The sequence below is a fragment of the Sparus aurata genome, chromosome 15 (genome assembly GCF_900880675.1).
Source record: "Sparus aurata chromosome 15, fSpaAur1.1, whole genome shotgun sequence".
NCBI lineage: Eukaryota > Metazoa > Chordata > Actinopteri > Spariformes > Sparidae > Sparus > Sparus aurata.
This window is the reverse complement of record NC_044201.1, coordinates 31,232,285-31,246,678: the sequence shown is the minus strand read 5'-3', so window position 1 is coordinate 31,246,678 and position 14,394 is coordinate 31,232,285. Positions and strand designations below refer to the sequence as shown.

The window sequence follows — 14,394 nt, the reverse complement described above, 5'->3', positions numbered from 1 at the left end:
CGGGCGGGAACCAGGCAGCACTGCCACTGAATTATACAACGTTGGATTTTGGTCAGATTTAGTGTACTTATTTTAATGCCGAATTGACCAGAAGACTATAGGGATTATATATATGTTTGGCGTGGTCACAGGCCGTGTGCAGAATAGATGTAAGAGGAGAGATTATCTAAAAATCCTTGTTTTCTCATTGGAGTTCAACATGTCCTCACAGAGCGTCACGTATCTGTTATTCTTCAGTCAAACCACGCAGAGATGAACAAACACTGATTTCACACATTCGGCACAAAGATTTCACTCAAAAATACAGAACTAATCATAAAAACACCAACTTAATTCGTTTTAAAACCGCTCGGTCTCTGTCCAATCAGAAACCGTCCTGAAGCTTCACGACACCTCGCGACATTTGGAGGCAGAGTTTGCGGGTTTTCATTTCGTCAAGCCAATCAGATTCGATGCACCGAGCAGGCTGCGCAGCAGCTCAACCAATCGCAGAGCAGAGAGAATCCGGACGGTCCGCCGCGCGCCGCCTCTTTGCCGCTGCGGTCCATAGACTCTGACTGGCGACTTGCCGCTCCGTGCCGCGCCGCCTCGCTCTCAACCGCTCCGCTCCGCGTCAGGGACGTCGCAGCAGCGGTTGCTAGCCGACAGGCTGCCGCTGCTCTCCGGCTGGGATGTGACAGAGGTGCGGCCACAGAACCGAGCCAGATTCTCAGTGAGGGCCCAACCGGGACCAACGGGACCGTTCCGGGTCAAACAGTAAGTGTTTGTGTTCAAGATGAGCTGCGTGATTTGGGCGGTAAAAGACGGCGGGGCGGTGTGTGTGTGTGTGTGTGTGTGTGTGTGTGTGTGTGTGCGCGTGTGTGTGTGTGCTGTGACTCGACATCAGCTGGAGTCTCAGCAGATGTTCACATCATTAAGGTGAAAAATACCGGAACAGAACCGGAACAAAGCCGTTACAGGACGGTTAGAGTGACGCTGCTGCGGAGGCCTGAATATTTACTGCTCTGCTCCTCTTCATCCTCTTCATCCTCTCCTCCTCCTCCTCCTCCTCCTCCGTGGGCCCATCTTCATCAGTAGAAGGAGACAGGACATGTTCATCAGAGACATGATGGTGTGAGACAGGAGGTCAGAATATGACTCAGTGTTTCATACAGGCGACTGATAACGTGTCAATAATTACAACCATCATCATCATCACCATCACCATCATCATTATCATTCATATACGTTTTACGTGTAAAACAACCAGCAGCTGTGACCACACTCAGCTCATCAGTTCAATCACAGATGATAAAACAAGAGAAGACCTGACCGGACCCCCAGAACCAGAACCAGAACCAGCAGAGACAGTCATCAGTCCAGAGAACTACAGTTAAATCATATTAAGGCTGCAGAGACAAAGTAACACAGTTAAAACTCTGACAGTGAAGGATATGAGAGACGGGACAGTAAACAGAAGTAATCAGAGTACTACACACTGGTGTCACAGTTACAGCAGGTAGGTGTTGTAGGTCTGCAGTGTCACCTGCTGACGTTTAATAATGATAATACTGATCATAGGGACAGACAGACAGAGAGACAGACAGATGGGGACAGACGTCTGTGTGAAGCTCCACAGAATCAGCACGAATCTACTTCCTTTAACAAACTCCAGAGTAAAATCCCTCTCAGTTCCCTCAGAGCGTCCGGACTCATCAGTCTGTGCAGATATTCTTCTCATGTGACTGACGTGTTTCTGTTCCTCTTCCTGTGTAACAGAACACGTCTGGTTGGCTCCTGATAAAATGATATTTATTTTTTTCATAATATTCATTTTACAAACTGAGAAGCTTCAAATTCAGAGTGTGCATCATGCATCTGAGCAGTTATCTGCATTAGAGTTAATGTATCCGTCTGTTCCAGCACTGACAGAAGTTACCATCAGTATTATGTAATCATAATTCATCAGCCACAGACTTTCATTGATCCAAATGTTGTCGGGTTATTTGGCTCTTAAGAGAAAACACATTTAGCACCTTTTACTCTTTCTGTAAGTCTTTATTTTACATTTTCATTTGACTGCATGAACGAGTGTATTTTATTTTTTAGAGATTTAATTTTATGTTATTGGTTTTATTTTGAAGGAGACGCTGCCGTACTTCCGTTCTTTACAACCATTTAATCCTTTCCCACAATGCTTTGTGTCCACGTCCCCTGCTTCCTGTTTATTGTGACCGTCTCCACCGGTAAAATTTTATCGTTTACGCCGCTGTGCAGCCGCCGAACGCCCGGTGAGTAACCGAATCTGAGCCGTTTAACGGCTGAATCCGGTCCGCGTCGTTTGTTCCGCGGGTGGATCTTTTATTTTGACAGTTAACGTTGAGGGGAGAGAGATCCCTCCTCTGCTTCCTCATCACTGACACTGAGCCCGGCCGAGCCCCGGAACCCCACTCAGAAACTCCATCATTTAAAACCTCCATCGTACGACGAACAGAAAATACATTTTAAAAGGATTTAAGACATTTTACACAATAAAAGCGTCTTGTGATAATTTCGGCAGTCATATAATCAACCAATGAATTCTAAATGTGAAAGAAATGGCATCTTTAATAATGGATGCCCTGCCAGCAACCGCCCTCCGCGGGAGGTTCGCTGACAGGTACCGGCGGCGGTAATGACGACATCCGTCATATACGTTGACACCGAGTGCGAGTCTGCCGCTGCCTGTTCCGTCTGATGGATCTGAGGCTCAGCAGCCGTTTAAATGATCCGTCTGTCACCGAGCTGAGGCTCCCGGCCGACTGGCAGACAGTAAAAATGGCAGATATTTGAATGGAGTTCGGCGGGTTAAAATGAAGTGTCAGAGAGCAGCCTGATGACGATCATCACGTCACTGTGACAGCAGCTACAGTATGACGGAGCTCACCTGACGTCACGACGCAAAGTAATTACTTGATATAAATCGATGTTGGTGCTGACAGGTCACCTGAGGTCAGAGGTCACCTGTGTTTATACCGACTGTGACATCACTGATCATCAGTCCGACCTGTTCTCTGACGTCTAATCACTGATAACCCATTAACATTCATGTCTTGTTCGACCCATAATGATTAATAATAATCTGTTGATCATTCAGACTCTTAACTGATATTAAATGTATTAAAAGTATGTAATACAGAGATTATTGATTAATCAGCTGTGATTGATCGAGCGGTAAATATTGTCTCTGGGTGATGATGGCGGTGGGCAGCCTGGATTTATTCTCCTGTGGTTTCCCTTTGTATGATGTTACTTAATATGGACAGATTAATAATAATTAGGGTTGTGACAATTATTTATTAGAAAATGGGAAACTGTCCAACCGTCCAATGAGACGGCTTCAAACGTCCAATCAGATTCAGTTCACTGAGAAAAGAAATCTGACAGAGGATTGATCAGAGACTGATCAGGTCATTATTGGAGATTAATATTGAGATCAGACAGCACATCAATGAATCCTTACTATCAGAAACTATACAGATATTTAAATATTTCATTTATTGATTCAAGCAGAACTCATCAAACAGCCTCTGATGTGTCTCAGTCTGAAGACGTCACCTTCACCTGGAAACATTCAGTTTTCATTATTGTCTTATAATCTATAAATCATCAATAATGATCAAGTTTTCTGATGTTACACTGCATTTAATATCTAAATATCTGGAGAGATTTCATGACCTCAGCCTGAAGTGTTTCTAACAGATTGAATAATAAAAGAATTGATCAAGTAATGATCAGCTGAGAGGAAACCAGACGACACGTGTGGAGATTCTTCTGATTTGATTTGAGTCCAAAAACATTCAGTGCAGTCAGACATGAAACTGATATTTTTGTGTTTCTTATAAAAAAAAAACTTAGATTCTTAAAGTAATTTCTGATTTATCTTCTGTTGGACCGATCAATTACTCGACTAACCACAGAAAGAAATGTTTATTCTGTCATCAGTCATATATAAATAATAGAAGTGATATTTGTTCTGTATGACCTCCTGTTTACTGCTGATGATGTCAGAATCTGTTTGAATTTATTTTCCAGAAAATTTCATCATCAATGAATCTCTCTCTCCTCCTCCTCCTCCTCTCTCTCTCTCTCTCTCTCTCTCTCTCTCCTCCTCCTCTCTCTCTCTCTCCTCTCTCTCTCTCTCTCTCTCTCTCTCTCTCTCTCTCTCTCCTCCTCTTCCTCTCTCTCTCTCTCTCCTCTTTCTCCCCCTCCTCTCTCCCCCTCCTCCTCAGGCCTGTAGCAGCTCCTCTTCCTCAGCGCGGCCCTGGTTCAGGATGGAGGACTCGGAGACGGAGCTGGCGGTGTCGGAGTCGGACGCCCTGGGCGCAGACTTCATCACGGTGGAGCTGGACACGCAGCCCATCGAGTACGTGGTGAAGTGGGCGGAGGTCGGCTCCAAGTTCACCATCTCCTGCGTGAAGAAAGATTCGGATGACCCATCGGACCTGACAGCCGACCAGCTGAAGATCGAGACGGACGAGGCCTTCTTCGCTCCCTATGAGGAGGTGTACCCCTGCGAGGTGACGGAGCAGAGTGTGGAGATAAAGACAGACTCTGATGAGGATGAGGAGGACACCGAGGAGGAGCAGGAGATGCTGGTGGAGGCGGGGAGCAGCCAGCTGGACGGCGAGGTCGATTCGGACCAAGCTGACTTTGAGCCCGACGAGCGTCAGTACCGCTGCAGTTACTGTGGGAAGTGTTACAGCCACGCCTCCAGCCTGTACCGCCACCAGCAGACGCACACGGGCAAGAGTGGCGGGGCGGCGCCGCCCACCAAGCGGGCGCTGGAGCCCACACATCAGGAAGCGCGCTACACCTGTCCTCACTGCGGGATGAGCTTCAAAGGCAGCAGGTCTGTACTCAGAGAAGCAGCTGCTCAGTGTGTTTGTGTTGCTTCTGTTGTTGATTGTTTGTTGTCGTTGTCGTTGTCAGGATGCTCGGCAGTCACCTGCGGCTGCATGGGAAGCGGCGGATCCACCCCTGCAACATCTGTGGGAAGGAGTTTAACCACAGCTCCAGCCTGTCGCGCCACCGCCTCATCCACAAGAAGGGAAAAGGCCTCCCCAAGGATGTCGCCCTCAGTCCCAACATGGCCGCCCTCCGCCACTCGATGAAGGCTGGCGGCAAGAACAAGAAGACCAAGCGGCAGCAGCAGAGGCAGCAGCAACAGCAGCAGCAGCAGCAGCAGCAGCAGCATGTGGCTACCGCTATCATTCAGAGTCAGGGTGTCGGTGGTGGAGGCGATAAGTTCTACGCCTGCCCGCAGTGTGACATGAGCTTCAGGACATCCACACAGCTGTCCAAACACCAGGTGACCCACGTGAAGGAGCTGCTGGACAACTACACGCCCGGCAAAGAGAACCTGGGCGAGACCTCGTCCGACCTCAAGATTCGCCTCAAGCTCTGCTCCCGCGACAAGCCTAACTTCTACACCCTCTGCAAGAAGAACCGCCGCCGTCGCGGGGGGCGGCCCGGCAAACGGAGCTCCGCCGTCTCTGAGGAAGAGGAGGAGGGAGGAGGAGGAGGGGGAGGGGCCGGTCGTCATGGCTGCAGCCAGTGCGGGAAGCGCTTCAGCCACGCCTCCAGCCTGGCGCGGCACCAGCAGACCCACAGGGCGATGGATGGTGGCGGGCGAGCCAAGCTGCAGCAGCACCAGAAGCAGCTTCACATCAAGACAGGACTCCCCACCACCAAGACCAAGACCTACACCTGCGCCGCCTGCAACAAGACCTTCATGCACTCGTCCAGCTTCTCCCGTCACAAGAAGGCCCACATGGAGGAGGAGCAGCGGGCGCAGGCCGCCGCCGCCAAACGCCGGAAGAGAGTCGTCTTAGATGAGACCGCCCCACTGGAGTCCGACTCGGAGTGAAATCACCTGGCTCTGTGCTGGACTGGCTGGACTGGTTCTGGACCTGTTCTGAGGTGGTTCTGAATCAGCACTGACTGGTTCTGGACTGGTTTGGGACCAGTCTGGAAAGTTATTATATATGAAAGTTCTGGACCAGTACACCACCAGTTCTGGACCAGTTGGAGTCAGATTCTAGGCCGCTCACGGCAGTTTGTTTGTCCAGGTTTCAAGAGCTGGAACTGGTTCTTCTCTGGTGTAGATAGCAGCAGGACATCCATATATGGTCGTATGGCGGGGGGACCTCCACATATGGTCATATCCATACATGGTCATAACTGACCGTTAGCTAATTGCTCTTAAGGATGGGATTAGATTTCAAGTGTTACCCCACAGCCCCGCCCCTTTCTCACCCCTCCCCCACAGGCCCCACCTCTGCCACACCTGTCTGTCAGGTGTCACACAGACGCTGTTCACTTCATTCTGCCCTCTATACACTCCATTTCCCATCAACCACCTGGGGAGAGAACTGGGAGCTACAGCAGGGCCATGCCCAACTGCCACCATGTTTCCCATCAGCCCCGAGACCTGTTAATCAGACCTCTGCAGCAGAGCATTGTGGGAAACTGAGTCTCTGCAGAAAAGAGTCAGAACAATAAAAACCTGCAGATTCAGTCTGAAATTAGATGAAAACTACTCAGAGTGCTGAGACGGAAGTTTAATAACGACGAAAACAACAGATCAACAAAATAAACCAAGTAAATCTGCATCAGAGAGCAGACATCAGTCAAACAAGCCCCGCCCCTCTGTCCCTCCAATCAGATCAAAGTGTCTTTCTCTCATTAACACTTACAGAAAATAAACTGTTCCTTATTTATTTTTTCCAAATTCTTGTAATCTTATTTAAATTTCATTTGATTTAGTTATTGTAAAGATTTTGACAGCAATCCAAAACTAAAATAACATTTTGCCTTCACGTGACGTCTGAATCAAAGAGAAAACGAATGATTCTTTTATTATCAGTTATCAGGGATCCAAAGCTCAGTTACTGTGAGAAGAAGATAATGATAGAAGCTGAACTCAGGAAATGTTTGATGATAAACAACAAAATGATGCAGATCACTTTCTTACTGAGTGACTGTTCGATTCAGTCCGAAAAATAATTTCAGACCAAAACAAAATTAAAATCTTTGTTCATCAATAAAAATGAGAAAAATAACGTCAGATTTGTCGTTAGTAAACCTCCGTACAGGTCTGATGTGGTCCAGGTCTGGTTCAGGTCTGATGTGGTCCAGGTCTGGTTCAGGTCTGATGTGGTCCAGGTCTGGTTCAGGTCTGATGTGGTCCAGGTCTGGTTCAGGTCTGACGTGGTCCAGGTCTGGTTCAGGTCTGACGTGGTCCAGGTCTGGTTCAGGTCTGACGTGGTCCAGGTCTGGTTCAGGTCTGACGTGGTCCAGGTCTGGTTCAGGTCTGATGTGGTCCAGGTCTGGTTCAGGTCTGACGTGGACCAGGTCTGGTTCAGGTCTGACGTGGTCCAGGTCTGGTTCAGGTCTGACGTGGTCCAGGTCTGGTTCAGGTCTGACGTGGACCAGGTCTGGTTCAGGTCTGACGTGGACCAGGTCTGGTTCAGGTCTGATGTGGACCAGGTCTGGTTCAGGTCTGACGTGCTCCAGGTCTGGTTCAGGTCTGATGTGGTCCAGGTCTGGTTCAGGTCTGATGTGGTCCCTCTGCTCGTCTCCACATTCGTTTTCTTTCCCCAGCGACATCAACGCCCAGTTCCTTTCTGGTTTTGCTCAGAGTGATTCTGATTGGCTGAAGTTCTTATCAGCGCGTTCTGATTGGTTGACTGTTTGGCGTTTAAGGTTAAAATGTGAAATCTGAGCAGACGATCTGATTGGTCAGAGCTGGCGTTCCTCCACTTTATCGTTTGCATGAAGACTATAACCTGCAGCTAGTCGGCCATATTTGTAGTTTTTCAGCTGTGTGTGTGTTTGCTGACCGGTCTGCGGCGTCTGACGACTGGATTTCTTGTTTTAGCGGCGAGCGGTCGTGTTTGGAGGTCAACGGGGAAACTGCACTACTTATTTATGAATTTGGAACAATGTTGTAATATATACATATTAATGGTATTTAATGTGATTCACAAAGAAAAAAAAACAAACAAAAACACCACCACCTTCAATGTTCAGCATCATCATCCTCAACTGCAGCAGACAGGAAGTGACTCCCACCGACGACAACCAGTTCTTTCACAGTAAAAGCCTCCACATCAGTTTGTTCAAGAGTTCTGTGGAGTAAAAGCAGCTGATGTGACAGTTCTGAGGATTTCAAGTAGAATCTGAACCAACAAACAAACAAACAGAAATTCAAACTTATCTTTATTGGTCGATTGAAAAGACAAAAAACAATCAATCATCATTTATTGATCAATTTATTTGGGTTGGTGTGATCAGAAGAGTGTGTGATGTCTGAGTCTGTTGGTGGAGTTAAAGTATTGATCCTGAAGCAGCTGATTGGATAAAGACTTCGACGGACATCTTGGATCAAACATGGACGACAGACCGAGCAGCTTCAGCCAAACTCCCCCCACGTTCTGTTTCCTGGTTCTGGAGCCTCCAGACGGTCAACACTTTGAGTTTGTGAATAACATTTTACTGTGTGAATTGGATTTAATTTAATTTAATGGTGACCTATTTATAAATGTGTGTAGGCGGCTGACAGTCGCACTACCAACCTCCCGTAGAAAATCAAAAGATCTCCTCCTCCTCCTCCTCCTCCTCCTGCTGCTCCTTCTCTTTTCCTTCTCCCCCTGCTGCTCCTTCTCCTCCTCTTCCTCTTCTTCCTCCTCCTGGTTTGTGTTCTCAGTTCCGGGCCTCTGTTGGATCCATGTTGTGTTGGTTTGTTTCCTCTTTGGTTCTTCGTGGTTCCAGCGAAGCTTCACCTGCAGATAGAAGGTTGTTCGTCATTGTATCGTGTTTGCCAATAGAATAAAAACCCAGTGGACATGTTTTGTCTTGCGTTTTGTAATAAACCTTTAAAACAAGCTGCCTCTCAGTGTCTTCACTCAGTCAACATGAAGAAGTCAGTGTGAACTCTGAAGGTGTTGTATGGAAGCCCAGAGAGGACATGAAAACGTTTTACTACATGACAAACACGTCATGTTGTCAGTTTAAATCAGCTCAGTGTGGAACTGAACCTTTGAACTATTGAAGAAGCACATGTTGTTAATGATCCTCAGACATGATGACCTGCAGTCAGAAAGTAATCAGAGTACTGAGATGCAGGATTATAAGGCAGGTTGAGAGTAATGACCTGAGCTCCTGCAGGTGTTTGTAGTGCTGCAGCTGCTCGCTGTGGCCACCAGAGGGCAGCAGACCCTCAGGACACACAGTTCAGTCAGAAGAGAAAAGACAAACAGCTGAGGACTCCGAGACTTCTCACTTTTAAGATATTAGTGCAGTATTCCTACAGAAAAGTGGGAGGTTAAGTAGCTTTTTCAGCCAAATGAGGCTGTTTGAAGGTGGGACGTCATATTTAGGTTTGTTGTGAAATCTGATATTCCAGAGTATAATTGGCTGATTTTTTCAGCACAACCTCACACACACCCGACTGTACAGTTTTCGGCACGGTATCATTGCAGTCCAAACAATCTGACGTCGCACACCCTTAAACCACGCGGCAGCCATGTTGAAACTCTCAGGTCAGTCTGATCCTGATCCGCAGACACACACACACACACACACACACACACACACACAGACAGAGATTCCTTGCTTTCATAGAGAGATATAAAAAAAAGTTAAATTTAAAGAGATAATTTTTAACAAAAACAAACGTTCCCATAAACTATCAGTGACATGTTCAGAGGTCAGAGGTCAGGTGAACTGAAGCAGAATCAGTCGCAGAACACGTCAGACGTCATAACGACATTCACAAAGTACCTGTTAATTAAATATTTTGCATAATGAAGAATGAAATCAATCAGATATTCAGGAGTACTATCGTGTCATCATCATAAGAAATGTGTTCAAGCCTCCTCTGCTGGTAACCAGGTGGCATTTAATGTCTCAGCACTATGAACTCTGGGTAAGTGTCAGGCAAAGTCAGCAGAAATGCAGACTAACAGAAACATACAGTCCTCCAGAGTCCTAGTGGACCTAACAGTCTTAAACCCTGGTGAACGGTGGACCTGGACTCTGAGGGTCCCTCTCAGACCTGGACTCTGTGGGCCCCTCTCAGATGTGGACCTGGACTCTGAGGGTCCCTCTCAGACCTGGACTCTGTGGGCCCCTCTCAGATGTGGACCTGGACTCTGAGGGTCCCTCTCAGACCTGGACTCTGAGGGTCCCTCTCAGACGTGGACCTGGACTCTGAGGGTCCCTCTCAGACCTGGACTCTGAGGGTCCCTCTCAGACGTGGACCTGGACTCTGTGGGTCCCTCTCAGACGTGGACCTGGACTCTGAGGGTCCCTCTCAGACCTGGACTCTGAGGGTCCCTCTCAGACCTGGACTCTGAGGGTCCCTCTCAGACGTGGACCTGGACTCTGAGGGTCCCTCTCAGACCTGGACTCTGAGGGTCCCTCTCAGACGTGGACCTGGACTCTGTGGGTCCCTCTCAGACCTGGACTCTGAGGGTCCCTCTCAGACCTGGACTCTGAGGGTCCCTCTCAGACGTGGACCTGGACTCTGTGGGTCCCTCTCAGACGTGGACCTGGACTCTGAGGGTCCCTCTCAGACGTGGACCTGGACTCTGAGGGTCCCTCTCAGACCTGGACTCTGTGGGTCCCTCTCAGACGTGGACCTGGACTCTGAGGGTCCCTCTCAGACCTGGACTCTGAGGGTCCCTCTCAGACCTGGACTCTGTGGGTCCCTCTCAGACCTGGACTCTGTGGGTCCCTCTCAGACGTGGACCTGGACTCTGTGGGTCCCTCTCAGACCTGGACTCTGTGGGTCCCTCTCAGACGTAGACTCTGAGGGTCCCTCTCAGACCTGGACTCTGAGGGTCCCTCTCAGACGTGGACCTGGACTCTGTGGGTCCCTCTCAGACCTGGACTCTGAGGGTCCCTCTCAGACGTGGACTCTGTGGGTCCCTTCTAGACCTGGACTCTGAGGGTCCCTCTCAGACGTGGACTCTGTGGGTCCCTCTCAGACCTGGACTCTGTGGGTCCCTCTCAGACCTGGACTCTGTGGGTCCCTCTCAGACCTGGACTCTGAGGGTCCCTCTCAGACGTGGACCTGGACTCTGAGGGTCCCTCTCAGACCTGGACTCTGAGGGTCCCTCTCAGACGTGGACCTGGACTCTGTGGGTCCCTCTCAGACCTGGACTCTGAGGGTCCCTCTCAGACGTGGACTCTGTGGGTCCCTCTCAGACCTGGACTCTGAGGGTCCCTCTCAGACGTGGACTCTGTGGGTCCCTCTCAGACCTGGACTCTGTGGGTCCCTCTCAGACCTGGACTCTGTGGGTCCCTCTCAGACGTGGACCTGGACTCTGTGGGTCCCTCTCAGACCTGGACTCTGTGGGTCCCTCTCAGACGTGGACCTGGACTCTGAGGGTCCCTCTCAGACGTGGACCTGGACTCTGAGGGTCCCTCTCAGACGTGGACCTGGACTCTGTGGGTCCCTCTCAGACCTGGACTCTGTGGGTCCCTCTCAGACCTGGACTCTGTGGGTCCCTCTCAGACGTGGACCTGGACTCTGAGGGTCCCTCTCAGACCTGGACTCTGAGGGTCCCTCTCAGACGTGGACTCTGTGGGTCCCTCTCAGACCTGGACCTGGACTCTGTGGGTCCCTCTCAGACCTGGACTCTGTGGGTCCCTCTCAGACGTGGACCTGGACTCTGTGGGTCCCTCTCAGACCTGGACTCTGTGGGTCCCTCTCAGACGTGGACCTGGACTCTGTGGGTCCCTCTCAGACCTGGACTCTGAGGGTCCCTCTCAGACGTGGACTCTGAGGGTCCCTCTCAGACGTGGACCTGGACTCTGTGGGTCCCTCTCAGACGTGGACTCTGTGGGTCCCTCTCAGACCTGGACTCTGTGGGTCCCTCTCAGACCTGGACTCTGAGGGTCCCTCTCAGACCTGGACTCTGTGGGTCCCTCTCAGACGTGGACCTGGACTCTGTGGGTCCCTCTCAGACCTGGACTCTGTGGGTCCCTCTCAGACGTGGACCTGGACTCTGAGGGTCCCTCTCAGACGTGGACCTGGACTCTGAGGGTCCCTCTCAGACCTGGACTCTGTGGGTCCCTCTCAGACGTGGACCTGGACTCTGAGGGTCCCTCTCAGACGTGGACCTGGACTCTGAGGGTCCCTCTCAGACGTGGACCTGGACTCTGAGGGTCCCTCTCAGACGTGGACCTGGACTCTGTGGGTCCCTCTCAGACCTGGACTCTGAGGGTCCCTCTCAGACGTGGACCTGGACTCTGAGGGTCCCTCTCAGACCTGGACTCTGAGGGTCCCTCTCAGACCTGGACTCTGAGGGTCCCTCTCAGACCTGGACTCTGTGGGTCCCTCTCAGACCTGGACTCTGTGGGTCCCTCTCAGACCTGGACTCTGTGGGTCCCTCTCAGACGTGGACTCTGAGGGTCCCTCTCAGACCTGGACTCTGAGGGTCCCTCTCAGACGTGGACTCTGTGGGTCCCTCTCAGACCTGGACCTGGACTCTGTGGGTCCCTCTCAGACCTGGACTCTGTGGGTCCCTCTCAGACCTGGACTCTGTGGGTCCCTCTCAGACCTGGACTCTGTGGGTCCCTCTCAGACCTGGACTCTGTGGGTCCCTCTCAGACGTGGACTCTGTGGGTCCCTCTCAGACCTGGACTCTGTGGGTCCCTCTCAGACCTGGACTCTGTGGGTCCCTCTCAGACCTGGACTCTGAGGGTCCCTCTCAGACCTGGACTCTGTGGGTCCCTCTCAGACCTGGACTCTGTGGGTCCCTCTCAGACGTGGACCTGGACTCTGTGGGTCCCTCTCAGACCTGGACTCTGTGGGTCCCTCTCAGACCTGGACTCTGTGGGTCCCTCTCAGACCTGGACTCTGTGGGTCCCTCTCAGACCTGGACTCTGTGGGTCCCTCTCAGACGTGGACTCTGTGGGTCCCTCTCAGACGTGGACTCTGTGGGTCCCTCTCTGTGTTTGAGTGTTGCAGTCATCATTGATGAGCACTGATGGATGTAACTGATTACAAGTACTCAAATTACTGTAACTAAGTCAGTATTTTTACTGTCTGTAATTTAACTCGTACATAAATATTCCTTCTACCTTGTTACTGTAAAATACTGATTGATTTCTGAGTATAATTTGATTGAATAACCTCACATCTGCATCAGATGACACTAACGAGGAAGTTTATGTCGCCTGGAATGCAGCCAGGCCTGGTGGCACCCGGCCGGGCTCAGCCTGAGCGAGCGACGTGGGCCCGCTGGGGGTCCGGAGGTTTTACTGCTGATGCAGCTCTCTGAAGAAGGATCACTGTGTGACCTCCAGGCCTGTTGCTGTGAGGAGAATCACCTGACTGGAGATAAAGTGAGGCGTGTCTTTGCTGAGGGAGCCGTTCCAACAGGTTCTCTGAGCCGGGGCCCACTTTCTGTTTCAGGCAGCTGAAGGACACAAACAGGAGCAGTTGAGAATAAGCTGCTGATGTAAACAAGACATTATGGAAATGTTGTTTAAATCCGTATGTGTGTGTACAGGAGACAGGTGTGTGTGTGTTCAGGAGACAGGTGTGTGTGTGTTCAGGAGACAGGTGTGTGTGTGTACAGGAGACAGGTGTGTGTGTGTTCAGGAGACAGGTGTGTGTGTGTACAGGAGACAGGTGTGTGTGTGTTCAGGAGACAGGTGTGTGTGTGTACAGGAGACAGGTGTGTGTGTGTTCAGGAGACAGGTGTGTGTGTGTACAGGAGACAGGTGTGTGTGTGTTCAGGAGACAGGTGTGTGTGTGTACAGGAGACAGGTGTGTGTGTGTTCAGGAGACAGGTGTGTGTGTGTACAGGAGACAGGTGTGTGTGTGTACAGGAGACAGGTGTGTGTGTGTGTTCAGGAGACAGGTGTGTGTGTGTTCAGGAGACAGGTGTGTGTGTGTACAGGAGACAGGTGTGTGTGTGTTCAGGAGACAGGTGTGTGTGTGTTCAGGAGACAGGTGTGTGTGTGTTCAGGAGACAGGTGTGTGTGTGTACAGGAGACAGGTGTGTGTGTGTTCAGGAGACAGGTGTGTGTGTGTACAGGAGACAGGTGTGTGTGTGTTCAGGAGACAGGTGTGTGTTCAGGAGACAGGTGTGTGTGTGTACAGGAGACAGGTGTGTGTACAGGAGACAGGTGTGTGTGTGTACAGGAGACAGGTGTGTGTGTGTACAGGAGACAGGTGTGTGTGTGTTCAGGAGACAGGTGTGTGTGTGTACAGGAGACAGGTGTGTGTGTGTTCAGGAGACAGGTGTGTGTGTGTACAGGAGACAGGTGTGTGTGTGTTCAGGAGACAGGTGTGTGTGTGTTCAGGAGACAGGTGTGTGTGTGTACAGGAGACAGGTGTGTGTGTGTTCAGGAGAC

At 50.5% G+C, this 14,394-nt stretch overlaps 1 protein-coding gene across 1 annotated transcript; it reads left to right on the top strand.

Moving 5' to 3' along the window:
* The first annotated feature begins 370 nt into the window (after positions 1-370).
* Positions 371-8,906, top strand: LOC115596646 (zinc finger protein 135). The gene is made up of 4 exons (XM_030441903.1): positions 371-756; positions 4,251-4,870; positions 4,951-7,358; positions 7,575-8,906. The coding sequence occupies exons 2-3, from the start codon at positions 4,293-4,295 to the stop codon at positions 5,885-5,887; spliced, it is 1,515 nt and encodes a 504-aa protein (XP_030297763.1). The 5' UTR covers positions 371-756; positions 4,251-4,292; the 3' UTR covers positions 5,888-7,358; positions 7,575-8,906.
* Positions 8,907-14,394: the final 5,488 nt, after the last annotated feature.